Below are 13,219 nucleotides of genomic sequence, written 5' to 3'. Positions count from 1 at the left end.
CATGTCTAGTTAATGCGGAGATTCCTGGTCAAAACAGGAACGAGTTCGGACAATATTCCCGAGGACAAATTTATTTGTCATCCTATATTGAACCGGCTAACTTAATAAACATTAATAAAATTGGGATAATTTTGAAAAAAATAAAAAGTGATTTCTAATGGATTATCTCTTAGAGTTTTTTCTATTATATGCTGTGCGTAAATGGAAATTAAATCCTTTAAAGTTTGGAATTGAACTTATACACATTTAGGCTGAAATACCTTTTTCGTTCTCATTTTCATAGTGTTTGTTGTGGATAATCCTCATTTTTACCAAGTGTTTAAAATGGTCTTCATTTTCGCAATTCGTGTTTAATTTAGTCCTTTTCTGTGATGTCGTTTAAATCAGTAACTGAGCACTGTACATGTGACACTATTTGTATTATGTTGTACTGAGGTGTATTACGTGTACTGTACAAGTGGATTATTAACATTAACTTTTCAATTTGGGGCAAACATTTTTCAATTAGGTCACGTTGCAATTAGGGATTGACGAGTACAGACGATTTCTTCATCTTCGAGTTTCTTCATCTCCGATTTACAGAGGAAGCAACAATTGGATGTGGCGATTTGTTCGCTTAATTTCAATTTTCCAGATAATCATCATCGACGAGGTAAGTGCTTTGCTTGTGGGTTTAGGGTTTTCAGGGTTGTGATAAATTTTGCACATTTGAATCAGTTGGGGTTAGGGTTTTTGTAATTCTGTTACGGGGTTTGTTTGTGGTTGGAACTTATTAATTCTGCCATCTCTCCGCAGTTACTAATCGGGATTAATCCCCCATTTCTCGTTGAACCACCAACATTGCATGAATTGCTACAACACTTACCTCCAACGATCACAACTAAAGGTAAAGGGAGAAGATTGGGACTGTGACATACCTATGTAATGGGATTGCAGGAAGAAGAAGATTGCAGCAACACGAATTGGGAATGGAGGAAGAAGATTGCAACAACTGACCAACTGCCCAACAATTCATTTTCAAAACCCTAGCTCGCCTATTTATCCCCAAATATCTAATTACTACACATGTACATTACATGTAATACACCCCAGTACAACATAATACAAACAGTGCCACTTGTACAATGCTTCGTTACTTATTTAAATGGTGTCACAGAAAAAGACTAAATTAAACATGAATTGTGAAAATGAGGACCATTTTAAACATTTGGTAAAAATAAGGACCATCTGCAATAAACACTACGAAAATGAGGATAAAAAATGTAACGTCCTAGCCGGAAATTACTATTTAAAAATAAATAAGAAATAAGATTTATAAAACATCGCATTTATTCTCGTAATTTCCCAAAAATGCGGGAAAATTAAAAGTTCAACATCGCTTACGTAGTAATTAAAATCGTACTATTCCGTTATTACAAAATCAAACCATAAAAATTACAAAAGTAAATCATAATAAAACTGAGTAAATAATCCCGTCACGATCCCCACTCCGTCTCTACGTATCCGCCTGCTCACCTGCATTATCATCTGCTCCCATGTAACAAGTTACATGATCATCGCCACACACACACAGATAGGGTGAGCTCATTTAAATAAAACCAAACACATAAAATATTAAATACAACATCGCAACCTTAAAACCCCGAATTAGTATTCTTCTCCCTTGTTCCTTACTTCTCCACTTCCAATACTTTCATTAGACGTTTATCATTTCTATACCCTTTAGGTGAGAACGATGATCGATCTTTGCTGCGCGAGTGTCTACTCGCCCCTTCGACTACAGGCCACCACCTGATAGTCCACACGTGGGAATAACTTTGCCACAGCATCTCATCGTGACACCAAGTGGAGCTCCCCGAAACAAACATAAAGTTTGTAGCTGTTCCAAACTACCAAAACTCTATCAGAATCACTCTGAAGAGGGCAATCACCCGAACCTCGCCGTACGAGCCACAACTCGCACACTCCACTGGACTTCCTAAACCACCAGGCTACAACCTTGAGTGGTCACGTGTTACCCCAATACAAGATTACACTCGTAATTGGGCCCCCAGCCAAAGCATCGCATCATGAACATCCCTTAAAGCTGTGTAGAAACCTTTCCTCGCGCACCATCACTGAACCAAAACCGCTTGGCGCGCATCCCACGTCGTCAGGCACACACTAGGTTCAGACCGCCTGGCGGGCATCACACACCGCCTAGCGGGCATCACACACCGCCAAGCACCACGCGCCTGCAACATCATCACTGCATCGTCACCGCCGGGCGGACCCACCATGCCGCCAGGCGCCACTCACCGTCACTACCTGGCGCACCTGCCTCGCCGCCAGGCGCCATCGCACCATTAGAGTCTCTGCTGCACCATTCTGCCTGGCGGAACTCTCCCTACCACCAGGTGCTATGACCATTATCGCTGATTGCTTTCCGTCCGCCTGGCGGCTCGCTCGCGCCGCCAGGCGCCATACCAGTAGCACACTGTTACTGGTTCCTTGGCACTTAAACAGATCCCCAAGGGATCCCAATCATACAACATAACAATTTATAACACAGCCTAGTTTTCCAGTCATACAACTATAATAAGATTACACCACACCCATTTAAACATGCCATCAAATCAAGTATTGTCATGCACCCATACTCTCCTTCACTTACCCCTTTAAACATGCCACATACATTCCACATACACCTCGTCTTAGGATCATACAGTCTGATATTTTTATAAACTCATGACACCACACTTTTGTCAATATTGCATATGTACCTCAATAAAAATTCACAAGCACAAAACCACGACTAGGGTAAAGTTTCACCATCCATACCATATCTCACATAATTATCTCACTCGTACCCAATTAACATACGTTCTGAATTTAACTTACCACATGCACCCAATTATGCTTCATTAGAAGTTACTTGAACTCATCAAAGGCTTATTCATGTATTTTACAAACTCCAAAATTAGTAATATTAGGTAATGTATATCTCTAGCTACTGACCTCCAAATCCAATCTCTACTGTTTAAAGTGAAGAACCACATGTTATGGACCACTTGTCAAAATTTCACCTAAATCGGACGGTTAACGAATCGAGAAATGCAGTTTTACGAAAACTGCGCGAACCAGAAAAATTGGTGGCGCCTAGCGCCCAGAATTAGACGATTGGCGCCTGGCGGGACTAAAATACCGCCCGGCGGTTACTGTTACGCGAAAAGTACGAAAAACAACGTTTTTCGTGAATCAACACACCACGCACCTCTGGTGTGGCGCCTGGCGGCCAATATGGTGCCGCCAGGGGGTTCCTGCACCTGCGAACCTTGCCTCCTTCACAACAACTCTGATTTCATTCAATTTACGACTCAAAAGGTTGTACTCACATGTTTAGGTTCATGATCCATTCCTAAAACTTCCAATAAGTAAAATTCCATTAACCTTTTCCCTTTAATTTAGTGTGATTATGAAATCCCCAATTCATCAACCCACCAATTGATATTCATGAACTTTTCAAGTTCATGCAATGTCCAATCAATTTAGTAACTACAATCTCATAATTCATCATGTCAATTAAATATGTACAATAGAAATACAACCCAAACACCACAGCATCGCTGACAAACCAACCAAAACGAAAAAAATAAGAAGACGCACGTTGCGTCGCCTGGCGGGCCACCCTCAACCGCCCGGCGGTTCATAGGCGAACCCAGAAAATAGGCTGAAAACACATAAGCCGCCTGGCGGTTCATGCCCTACCGCCAGGCGGTTGCGAATATAACGAAGATTGCAAGCATACTACCTTCTGTTTCCAGCCACCCTTGCTGCCACATGCCTTAGGGTTTATGTGCCTCTTCACTTCCATGCTAGTGTAGATTTTAACAAAAAGAAAATCATTTTGTTCAAACCAAGGTTTGAACCCCTAATCATGCAAATATTAAATCAATGCTAACCATCATGCCAATTCATGTTTCATGTTAAACTAACATAACTCAATTACTATATTCTTACTTAACACGCACATTCATATTATTAAAACAATAATAATTAAATAATACATAAGTGGCTTACATAGGACTTAAACCCAAGTCCTCTTACACAACCAAAGTACTTTCAACCATTTGAACTAGTACTCTTTTACGTCACATCAACCACTATTAAATGTCATAAAGGCTTCCACGACCCGCATTTATTAATTAATTAATTAAATTTCACGGGTCTTAAAAAAAGTATTTAAGCCTACACATTTATAAAACAAATCGTGAATATTATTTTGGAGAATTATTTAAATAAAAAATAATATTTATAGTTAAATTAATTAACTTTCGAGTTTTTTAATTGTAAATGTAAATATCTTGTTATTAAATAATTACGTATGTACTTTTTTATATTTGAACTTTGTCTTAATTCTTATTAGTCATAAAAATCCAATTCACTCTAAGTTTATTCCAAATTTTATTTACAAATCAAGTTAGCTACTTATTTGATCCCTATGATTATAATATTTTCATCTTTTTTGTACTTAAAATATCTTACTTAGTCTCTACATTTTATTTTTTTAACTATTACATATTTAAATTATCAAATAAAATATATGAATGATTTCAGAGGTGAATAATCATCATCTTTTTCCTTTTGTGCTTTCCCACTTTTTTCCCCTCTCAGCACTTTTTGTTTTTCAAGTAAAGAAATAAGAAATTAAAATGATATATATATATATATATATATATATATATATATATATATATATGTACCCTCTTAAATGATGTTTATCATATTCTGCAGTTGCAGGATATAACTTTGCTGTAACCTATATACATATAGCATTTATAATTTAACCAGTCCATACCTGCTTCTGTTCTCCAAAATACATGCAGTTGCATAATATCAATAAATATATATATTGTTAGAAAGTTATTCCTTAAATATTTTTGTGGTATATGTTGTCTGAAAAAAGTTGGAGCATTCTAGTACTCTATTTTATATTTGTAATACTTTTTTTTAATGATAAAACTCTCACATTTCATTTTCTGTGAGTTAGATGAATGCGACATGGAAAATGATATATGTGGCAAGTATAATATGAGAGAAAAAAAGTATTAAAAGAAATGTTAATATTTATTTACCTTTCAATAACCTCCATAAATATTTTTAAAATTCTTCTTTTATGATATGTCTGATTAAAAAAAAAAAGAAAGAAAGAAAAATTGTTAAAAAAAATGAAATAAAAATCAAAACTTATATTTTTTCTTATTTAGTTAAATAAAACAGACATAAAATAAAATGTGTAATAAGATAATTATAATGGTCTTTATTAAGAAAAATATGTACAAATATTCTTTTTCAATTCTTTTTTATATATTTTAAAATAATAATTTTTAATAATTAAATTTTGACATTTTTTTATAATTAATGTGACATCTCTTTTAAGTAGTTTTTGATTCTTTTCATTTTTTTTTTATTTTTTTTATTTTAAACCCATTAAAAGATGTCGTCTCATATATAAAAGAAAATTGTTTAAGTTTAATAGTCAAAATATCTTTCTTCAACTCGTATTTTTACTCTTATAGACACCTTTTTTCTTCTCTCTCTTTCTTTATGGTCCTTTTAAATCCTTCTTTCACCTTATAGAAATACCAATAGGGATACAATAATTTATTTTTTCCTTTTAACTTGCATAATGTAGTTTTAAGTATAAAAACAAGAAGTGATTAACTCGAAACGTAGCCTGTGGCCAACCGAAAAACCTAGAGTAAGAGTAGAAGAATTATTTAATTGTTCCAAAGATTACTAAACTTCAACCATAATCTTAATCCACACGTGACCTACTTGTTGGAAACATTGACACTGCTCGGAAAATGGATAATCATTTACTCTGTGATACGTAACAGTGATTTCAGTCACCAGACAGTGCAACTTAGATATAGCATTATAATTGTTGTCGATGTTATTTTTCAATCAACTTTTTTAATCCAACATTCTGTTATGAAAGTATTCATTTTATGTTATGTCACTATTATACATTAGTACATAGTACATACTATATATTGGGTTGTTCGTATCATATCTAATAGTTTCACCAGTAGTGAAGATTAAAAACAATTTAAATATTTGTTTTTCTTTTCATTCTAAGATTTTGTTATGATTTTATCTTTTTTAAAGATACACATGATAGAAGAAGAAAAAAACCTTAAATTTGGATCTTCTAAATGATGTGAGTCTATGGTGCCGGTAGGAATATAAATATACAGACTGTATGATGTGATACAAAAAGAAAATATAGAGAAATTATGGTATTCATTAGGTGTTCAGAAACAAAAAAATGTTGCTGTTGGATATTACTCGTTAGAAAAAAGAAAAAAAAAATCTCCAACAAATTGTAGACATCATCATAGTTTCTCTTCATCATCACTCTTCCCTAGTATAGTGTGGCATTTACTTACTCAACTACACTCCATTAATGCATTGAATTGCTTCAACTACCCAATAAGAACAGCCACATGACTGTTAACATCTTAGCCAGCCCCATACCCTTCTCCCTCTATATAACCACAACCACCATAGCATTCCAAAGCACCACAACACAGAAAAGAAAAGGCCCCAAACACATAATTACTACACTACCTTTCCATATCTGGTTCTTGCAAGGGTTGAGTGGTTGATCATGGCCACCATGGGAACTAGGGTTTCTTTGTTGTGCATTGTGTGGGTGGTTCTTGGAGCAACAAGCACTCCCAGGGTAGAGGCAGTGGTGACATGTGGGCAAGTTGTGAGCAACCTGAGCCCATGCATTTCCTATGTGATGTATGGTGGAACCAATGTTCCTGATCAGTGCTGCAATGGGATCAAGAACCTCTATGGCCTGGCTCAGACCACACCTGACCGCCAAGCTGTTTGCAACTGCATCAAGAATGCTGTTAGTGGCAGTGGCATCACCTACAATCCTAGGAATCTCAACCTTGCTGCTAGTCTTCCCAAGCAATGTCATGTAAACATTCCTTACCAGATCAGCCCTAGCACTGACTGTAACAGGTACTCCATTACCTTTTTTTAATTTTACTACTAAGATAATCTTATAACCGAGATGTTTAATATCTTAACATAGTTTATAGCGATTTCTATGCTAAATTTTTCTCTGATGTCAATAGCAAGAATCAGAACCTAACTTCTACGTTTGAAGAAGTCATACAAGTTTTAGTCTTTTGTGATCTTTTGTTACAGTGAGAAGGTTTTTTATCTTACAGTTTATAATGAGTTGTTGTTGTTGTTGTTGTGATGCAGTGTGCAGTGAGGTGGGAGCATGGTGTTTTATGTTATACTATGTTTGAATAAAAGGCCACGTGACATGACATGGGAATGGCTAGAAAATGCTTCCTTGAGGCTTGTACGAGTTATCTTATGTCTGTGATAAAGTCTGTAACTGAAGTAGTGGTGAAGCTGCTTGTGTAGGCACTAGTAGAAGATATAGAGTATTATGTATGAGCTGTTATTGTCCCATATAAATCAGAATATATAACTTCAGTTTTATGAGACATGATTAATGATTATGGTACTTTTGGGTGATGTGTCTATTTCTTTGTTCCTTGACCTAAATTTCTATTTAACTTGATTTTAATTTTTTGATTGCTTGTCTTGGCTAAATGTGGCAATTAAGTATTTAAATCACGACGAGTTTAGTTAGAGGTATTAATAATAGAAGAATTATTAAGTGTATATATATATATATATATATGTTTATTTTTTTAAATAATAATAGAAGATGGAATTTGCTTATTATATAATAAACATGAATAAATTAGACAAACAAACACATTATGTAATAAGTAGAAATATGCTTATTCTATCTAATAAGTATTTCTTTAAAAATAATACAAACCATACATTTTTTTTTTTGTTTTTTATTGTATGAGAAATACATTTCTACAGACATTAAAGTATTAGCAACATTAAAGATCTTTTGTTTTTCAAGAAACATAACTTAGTAAGTGTTGTGAATAGACAAGCTTTGACTGAAGATTCTTATATGGGGCACTTATGTGAAAATTGAGAGAAAATCCACGGCTCCGATCTCACTGTCTCTTATCTCAATTAATTCTGACTGTTTATGAATAGAAACGGAGAAATTTCTTCTGACAGGGTACTGTTTTACGAATAGAAACAGACTATACTACTTCTCATTTTCAATATCTTCTATAAGACGCAAAATGTTTCCTTTAATATGTTGAAATGTTGTTTTTTTCATCTGTTAAGTTGTTTCTTTTTTCTCCATTATCAATCGAAGATAAGTGGCTGTTTCTAAAGATATTTCGATCTTTAAGTTAGATTAAATATATAGGTGAAGTAATAAATATTTAATCAATTAATATTGTATATGTTAGAATCTTCACACTATAGTATTTAGTTATATATACTTTGAAAATGGGTTCAAGATGGGTTTAATTTTTTATTAATGTTTACTTGTCTTCTTATTTATGCAAATATTTGCTTAACACAAGATGGAGAAATACTAGGTTTCTACGCATACATGATCGATATTATTTCGAGTGACTATTCTTATATTGATCCCAAGTTTATGGAAAGATGAGTGATAACCATTTTAGATTAATGACATTTATGACAATATTATTGCATTATTTTTAGTTTTTGAGAGACCATTTATATAAATTTAAGCTGATTTTTAGTCTTTAAACTTAAACTTAAACTTGGAATTCCTTCCTCTTCCAAACTTTGATACATTTTGATTATCAAACACTAAAATTGAAGGATTATAGTCCCCTTAGCTAATGACCTCAATTTCTTTTAACAAGACTTTTCAGGATGATATTTAGTCTTGAACATGTCAAACAATTTAAACAACTCAAATGTAGAAACACCATTTTACATGCCAAAAAAAAAAATTTAAGACGACTAGGTTATGATGACTATATCTATTTATTTTTAAAGTTTGGGAACCAAACTGTATCAAAGTTTGGAACATAGATTAAGTTCGATTTCTTATAAACGTTTAGAGATTAAAAACATATTTAATCCTAAATTTAATTATATTCTATACTAAAATAATTGCCTTATCATTTTATCTTTTATAATATTTATAAATAATATACTATATTTCTATAATCATGAAAAATATATAATAATTTAAAAATTATATACTTGGATATGGATTGTGTAACATCCCTAAGAAATATTACTGATATTAAAATAAATGAAAATTCGAAATCCAACAAGTGTTGCATTTAATATAAACTATTTCCCAAAACACGGGAAATTTAAAACTTTAAAACTAAAATCCATAAATCCAGTAATTCATAATTCATAAAACCGAATTAAAATCAAATACTCCCAAAGGGATTACATAATTTCCTCAAAGCTAAAAATGTACATTTATATACATATACAAAATTATCCCCCTGCTAGCCCTCGCTCCGCGTCTAAGTGTCACCTGGCCCACCTGTCACATCATCTGCTCCCGGATAATAAGTTATCCGATCATCGCTACACACACACAGAAAGGGTGAACTATGCACAACATATATATACAAAACATGATATAATTTTGTTTCCCAACCCAAAATAACATAACTAAATTTATAACTTCCAAATGACCTAAATCATGGCCTCATGGTCCTTCATGAGTCATATGCATGAACTAGGTCTTGGGACTTCCCTGTGCTCCCACGAAACTGACTCATTCGTGGTCCAACCCTATGAGCCTATCCCGCTCATAGTCCTGCCCTACAGACTCCTCGTCTGCAGTAAAAACATCCAAGTCTCACACTTGGACCCTGGCACGCACGCAATCACCATACTATAGACTCCTCGCCCGATAGTAGTCGATGGGAACATAACAGTTCCTTGCCCATCGTGCGCCCGACACATGCAATCACCATACTAAGGACTCCTCGCCCATTATTAGCCGACGGAAACTCAACCAGTTCCATGCCCATCATGTGTCCAACCACCGAGCACATCCAAGACCCCTAATGGACTTATTCCTTTAAGCGCAACCACCACACCACATGCATACACAACATATACTTTAGAATAGATCACCAAAACACCACACACAAGTACACAACTACCTGAAATTTCTCAACATCAACACGTCATCTCGCTTAGGCGAGATCTCCTCGTCTGGGCGAGTCACACTTTCTCCCAATAACAAACAAATCTCGCTTAGACGAGCATTCGACAAAACCAACATGAACACATTTCGAGAACTCGCTTAGGCAAACCACTCTCGCCTAGGCGAGAGTGTCAGTCACTCAAAACTCCAAAGCCTCTCGCTTGGGCGAGAAATCGCGCTCAAACCTCCAAGTTCTCCTCGCGAACTCGCTTAGGCGAGTGCCTCTCGCTTGAGCGAGAGACCATGTCGCTCAAACCCCTCCTTGGTCGCCTAGGCGAGAACCACGAATCAGAACTCTACGTGAAACTCTGCAACTCTCGCTTAGGCGAGATGGACCTGCTTGGGCGAGACTTGCAGGGTTTCGAGTCTGTTCACGCACCCACTTCGTCAAAATCATACCAAAACACCAACCAATCATTATCAACACAATGTAGAGGCACAAGTACATCAGAATCATGCTTAATAATTGAATTTTCATCTCATTTGACACCATCGCATTACTTCCCTAAAAGAACTACGTAAAAACCCACGTACACTTGCGTGATATATTCAAGAAATTGCACAACACCAAGAGTACACAATTACTCAATCACAACTGCATATAAAACCCCTAAAAGCATACCAAATTCAGACCCCAATCGAGCACACCACAAAGAAATACAACTCAAGTAAAACGCACATAATTCAGCACCTCTAACTTGGAATGTGTGATCAAAGTTGGCAGATCATCACCCAATCACAATCAACATAAGTTTACAGTACCAATCACCCACTCATACATATTCTTAAAAATCAATAACAAAACAATCACACATAATTGGCATACTTAGGACTCGAACCCAAGTCCTCTTACATAACCAAAATACTCTCAACCACTTGAGCTAGTACTTTTTCACATCACATTAAACAACAATTAATGCCATAAAGGCGTCTTCTACCCGCATTTATTAATTAATTAATTATTTAATTAATTTTCCCGGGTCTTACATATTGTGTGTGTAACATCCCATTTAATAGTTTTTACACTACTAAAGGAAATATACAATCATGATAAGACAAGGCAGATAGTAGAAGGAAGTTAATAGAGAGTATTAATACAATCATCCAAATAACTATAGAAATGTCAATTATATTTACAACCTATGTTAGAAAGGAGTTAACAGAAAGTTCCAACTCTAATCAAAACATATAACAAAGGCTATTATCAGAAACTCTATTCTATTGTCTTAACTCCTATCCAAGAAGGGAGTGCCTTCACTTGCATCTTTCTCTACTCACATCAATTAATTGATGATCATTGCAAAAAGGAAAGCCACACAAGAAAACAGACACAAGCAAGAAGGGTAAGCTAATATGATTAGAAGAAACATATAATTCAATTAAAAACTTAATATTAATTTCATATTTCACCGAAAATCAATTGGATTATAATAACACAGAAAAGAAGGAATGACATTAGACTCAATTATCCGGATTATATAAGTGACATTGGATCTCTTGGATCTCATCTAAGACCTGATCAAGTCCAAAGACTAGGACCTCCTGCTACTCCTCACGACATAATCCATTCTGCTCTATTTGAGCGTGAATAATTATTGGAGTTTCAGGATACCCCCAATAGTGAGTCCTCATGTCCTTACATACACTAAAACATACCCTTTAGAATTTTCTCATGGAATTCTAGATCAACCACAACTCTCATAGTCCAATTCACACAATCATACCCTTTAGAATTTCCCCATGGAATTCTAGATCAACCACAACTCTCATAGTCCAATTCACACATTTACACCACGCAGGTTATCATACACCAATTCAAGCATATTATTATAACAATTCATGCCTTAACACTGAGGGTATTCATTCATCCATAACACATAAGGAAATAAATACTCTACTGTAGTGGGTTTCGCTCAAGCTAGAAGGTCTCGTCCAAGCAAAAGGATTCTCTCGCCTAAATGGATCATTCTCGTCTGAGCGAGACTCAAAGTAGAGAGCACTTTAAATCTGTGCGAATTCTCTCTCAGGCTGGGTTTTCTCGCTTAGGCGAGATTGTCTCTCGCTCAATCAAAAATAGCTTGCCTAGGCGACCATTCGCATAGGGAACAAAGATGAGTTTATGGTGTTTTCGCTCGTGCGAAAGCTGCTTGCTTGGGCGAAAACATCAGATTCCCAATCTGATCTCGCATGCAAACTCCAAAAAATTCATACCAAAAACTCCAATTCAACGCAAACAGGCAATTCAACATCATTTCACACCTAATCATGCAATCAAAGTCATCAAAAATGGTTTCTATGCAAAAATTCAAGAAAACAGGTAGCTTTCCTTACTTTTTTACTGATTTTAAGCTTGGTGAAATCAACCTCAACCAGTAAGGGCAGAAACCTCAACTCAACCTAAGAAATTGCAACACAAGGTTACGAAAAAGATGAATGTTCTGATTAATATTAGAACTTGGGACAAAATTTTGAATTTGAACACAAAAAGGAGATCAAAACTGCATTGTTGACTTACTCAGAGGTGGTGGAGCAACGAAATTGGAATCAGCAGAGGGCTCTACAGTAGCTTCACTTCCAGGATCTGGTTGCAAGAGAAGGGAAAAAGTTACAAAAGAAAAGAAGGGTGCACTGAAGAGAAGTGGCTGATGGAAGGTTGTGTGGAGTGGAGAGTGTAAACGTAAGGGAGTTGTTTTCTGTGCTTTCGGCAAAAAGGCAAAAAAGAAAAGAAGAAGAAGAAGAAATAAAGGGGTCTCACAGTGTGTAATAATTGGATAAGGATTCCGGGGTTAAGCCACAATTAGTTTCAAACACATTTTCATCAATCATAAAGGAAATATGCTATGAAAGAGAATGTGAATTGGTATAGTGTGTATTCAATAGAACTATTGAAATCATATTGTTTTTAGGAATGTTGTACCAGCCTAGAAGAAATTAGTATAGTCCAAGTGAGAGTATGGACTTGGCAAAAATAAAAAAAATATAAATGTAAACTTTTTCTTTTCTTATTGGTGTCTATGTCTCATACTTTGTTTAAGATCTATAGGATAGGAATCCATTATTCATTTAGTGTTCCTGAGCTAGGGAGAATAGCAGGGTAGTTGTAAA

The 13,219-nt window shown here is 35.2% G+C and overlaps 1 protein-coding gene and 1 long non-coding RNA gene across 2 annotated transcripts; one reads left to right on the top strand and one right to left on the bottom strand.

Annotated features, from left to right (window-relative positions):
* The first annotated feature begins 6,554 nt into the window (after positions 1-6,554).
* LOC114166121 (non-specific lipid-transfer protein 1-like) lies at positions 6,555-7,551 on the top strand. Its single transcript, XM_028050790.2, has 2 exons — positions 6,555-7,020; positions 7,270-7,551. The coding sequence occupies exons 1-2, from the start codon at positions 6,653-6,655 to the stop codon at positions 7,277-7,279; spliced, it is 378 nt and encodes a 125-aa protein (XP_027906591.2). The 5' UTR covers positions 6,555-6,652; the 3' UTR covers positions 7,280-7,551.
* A 1,672-nt stretch (positions 7,552-9,223) lies between these two features.
* Positions 9,224-12,864, bottom strand: LOC146883224 (uncharacterized). Its single transcript, XR_014984991.1, has 3 exons — positions 12,630-12,864; positions 12,446-12,511; positions 9,224-9,483 (listed from the first exon to the last, which is right to left on the bottom strand). It is a non-coding gene; the product is annotated as an uncharacterized LOC146883224 (long non-coding RNA).
* Positions 12,865-13,219: the final 355 nt, after the last annotated feature.

This window comes from Vigna unguiculata, chromosome 10 (assembly GCF_037176805.1).
Source record: "Vigna unguiculata cultivar grain cowpea cultivar isolate G323 ecotype 2 chromosome 10, ASM3717680v1, whole genome shotgun sequence".
Lineage (NCBI taxonomy): Eukaryota > Viridiplantae > Streptophyta > Magnoliopsida > Fabales > Fabaceae > Vigna > Vigna unguiculata.
This window is presented reverse-complemented; position numbering and strand designations above follow the sequence as displayed.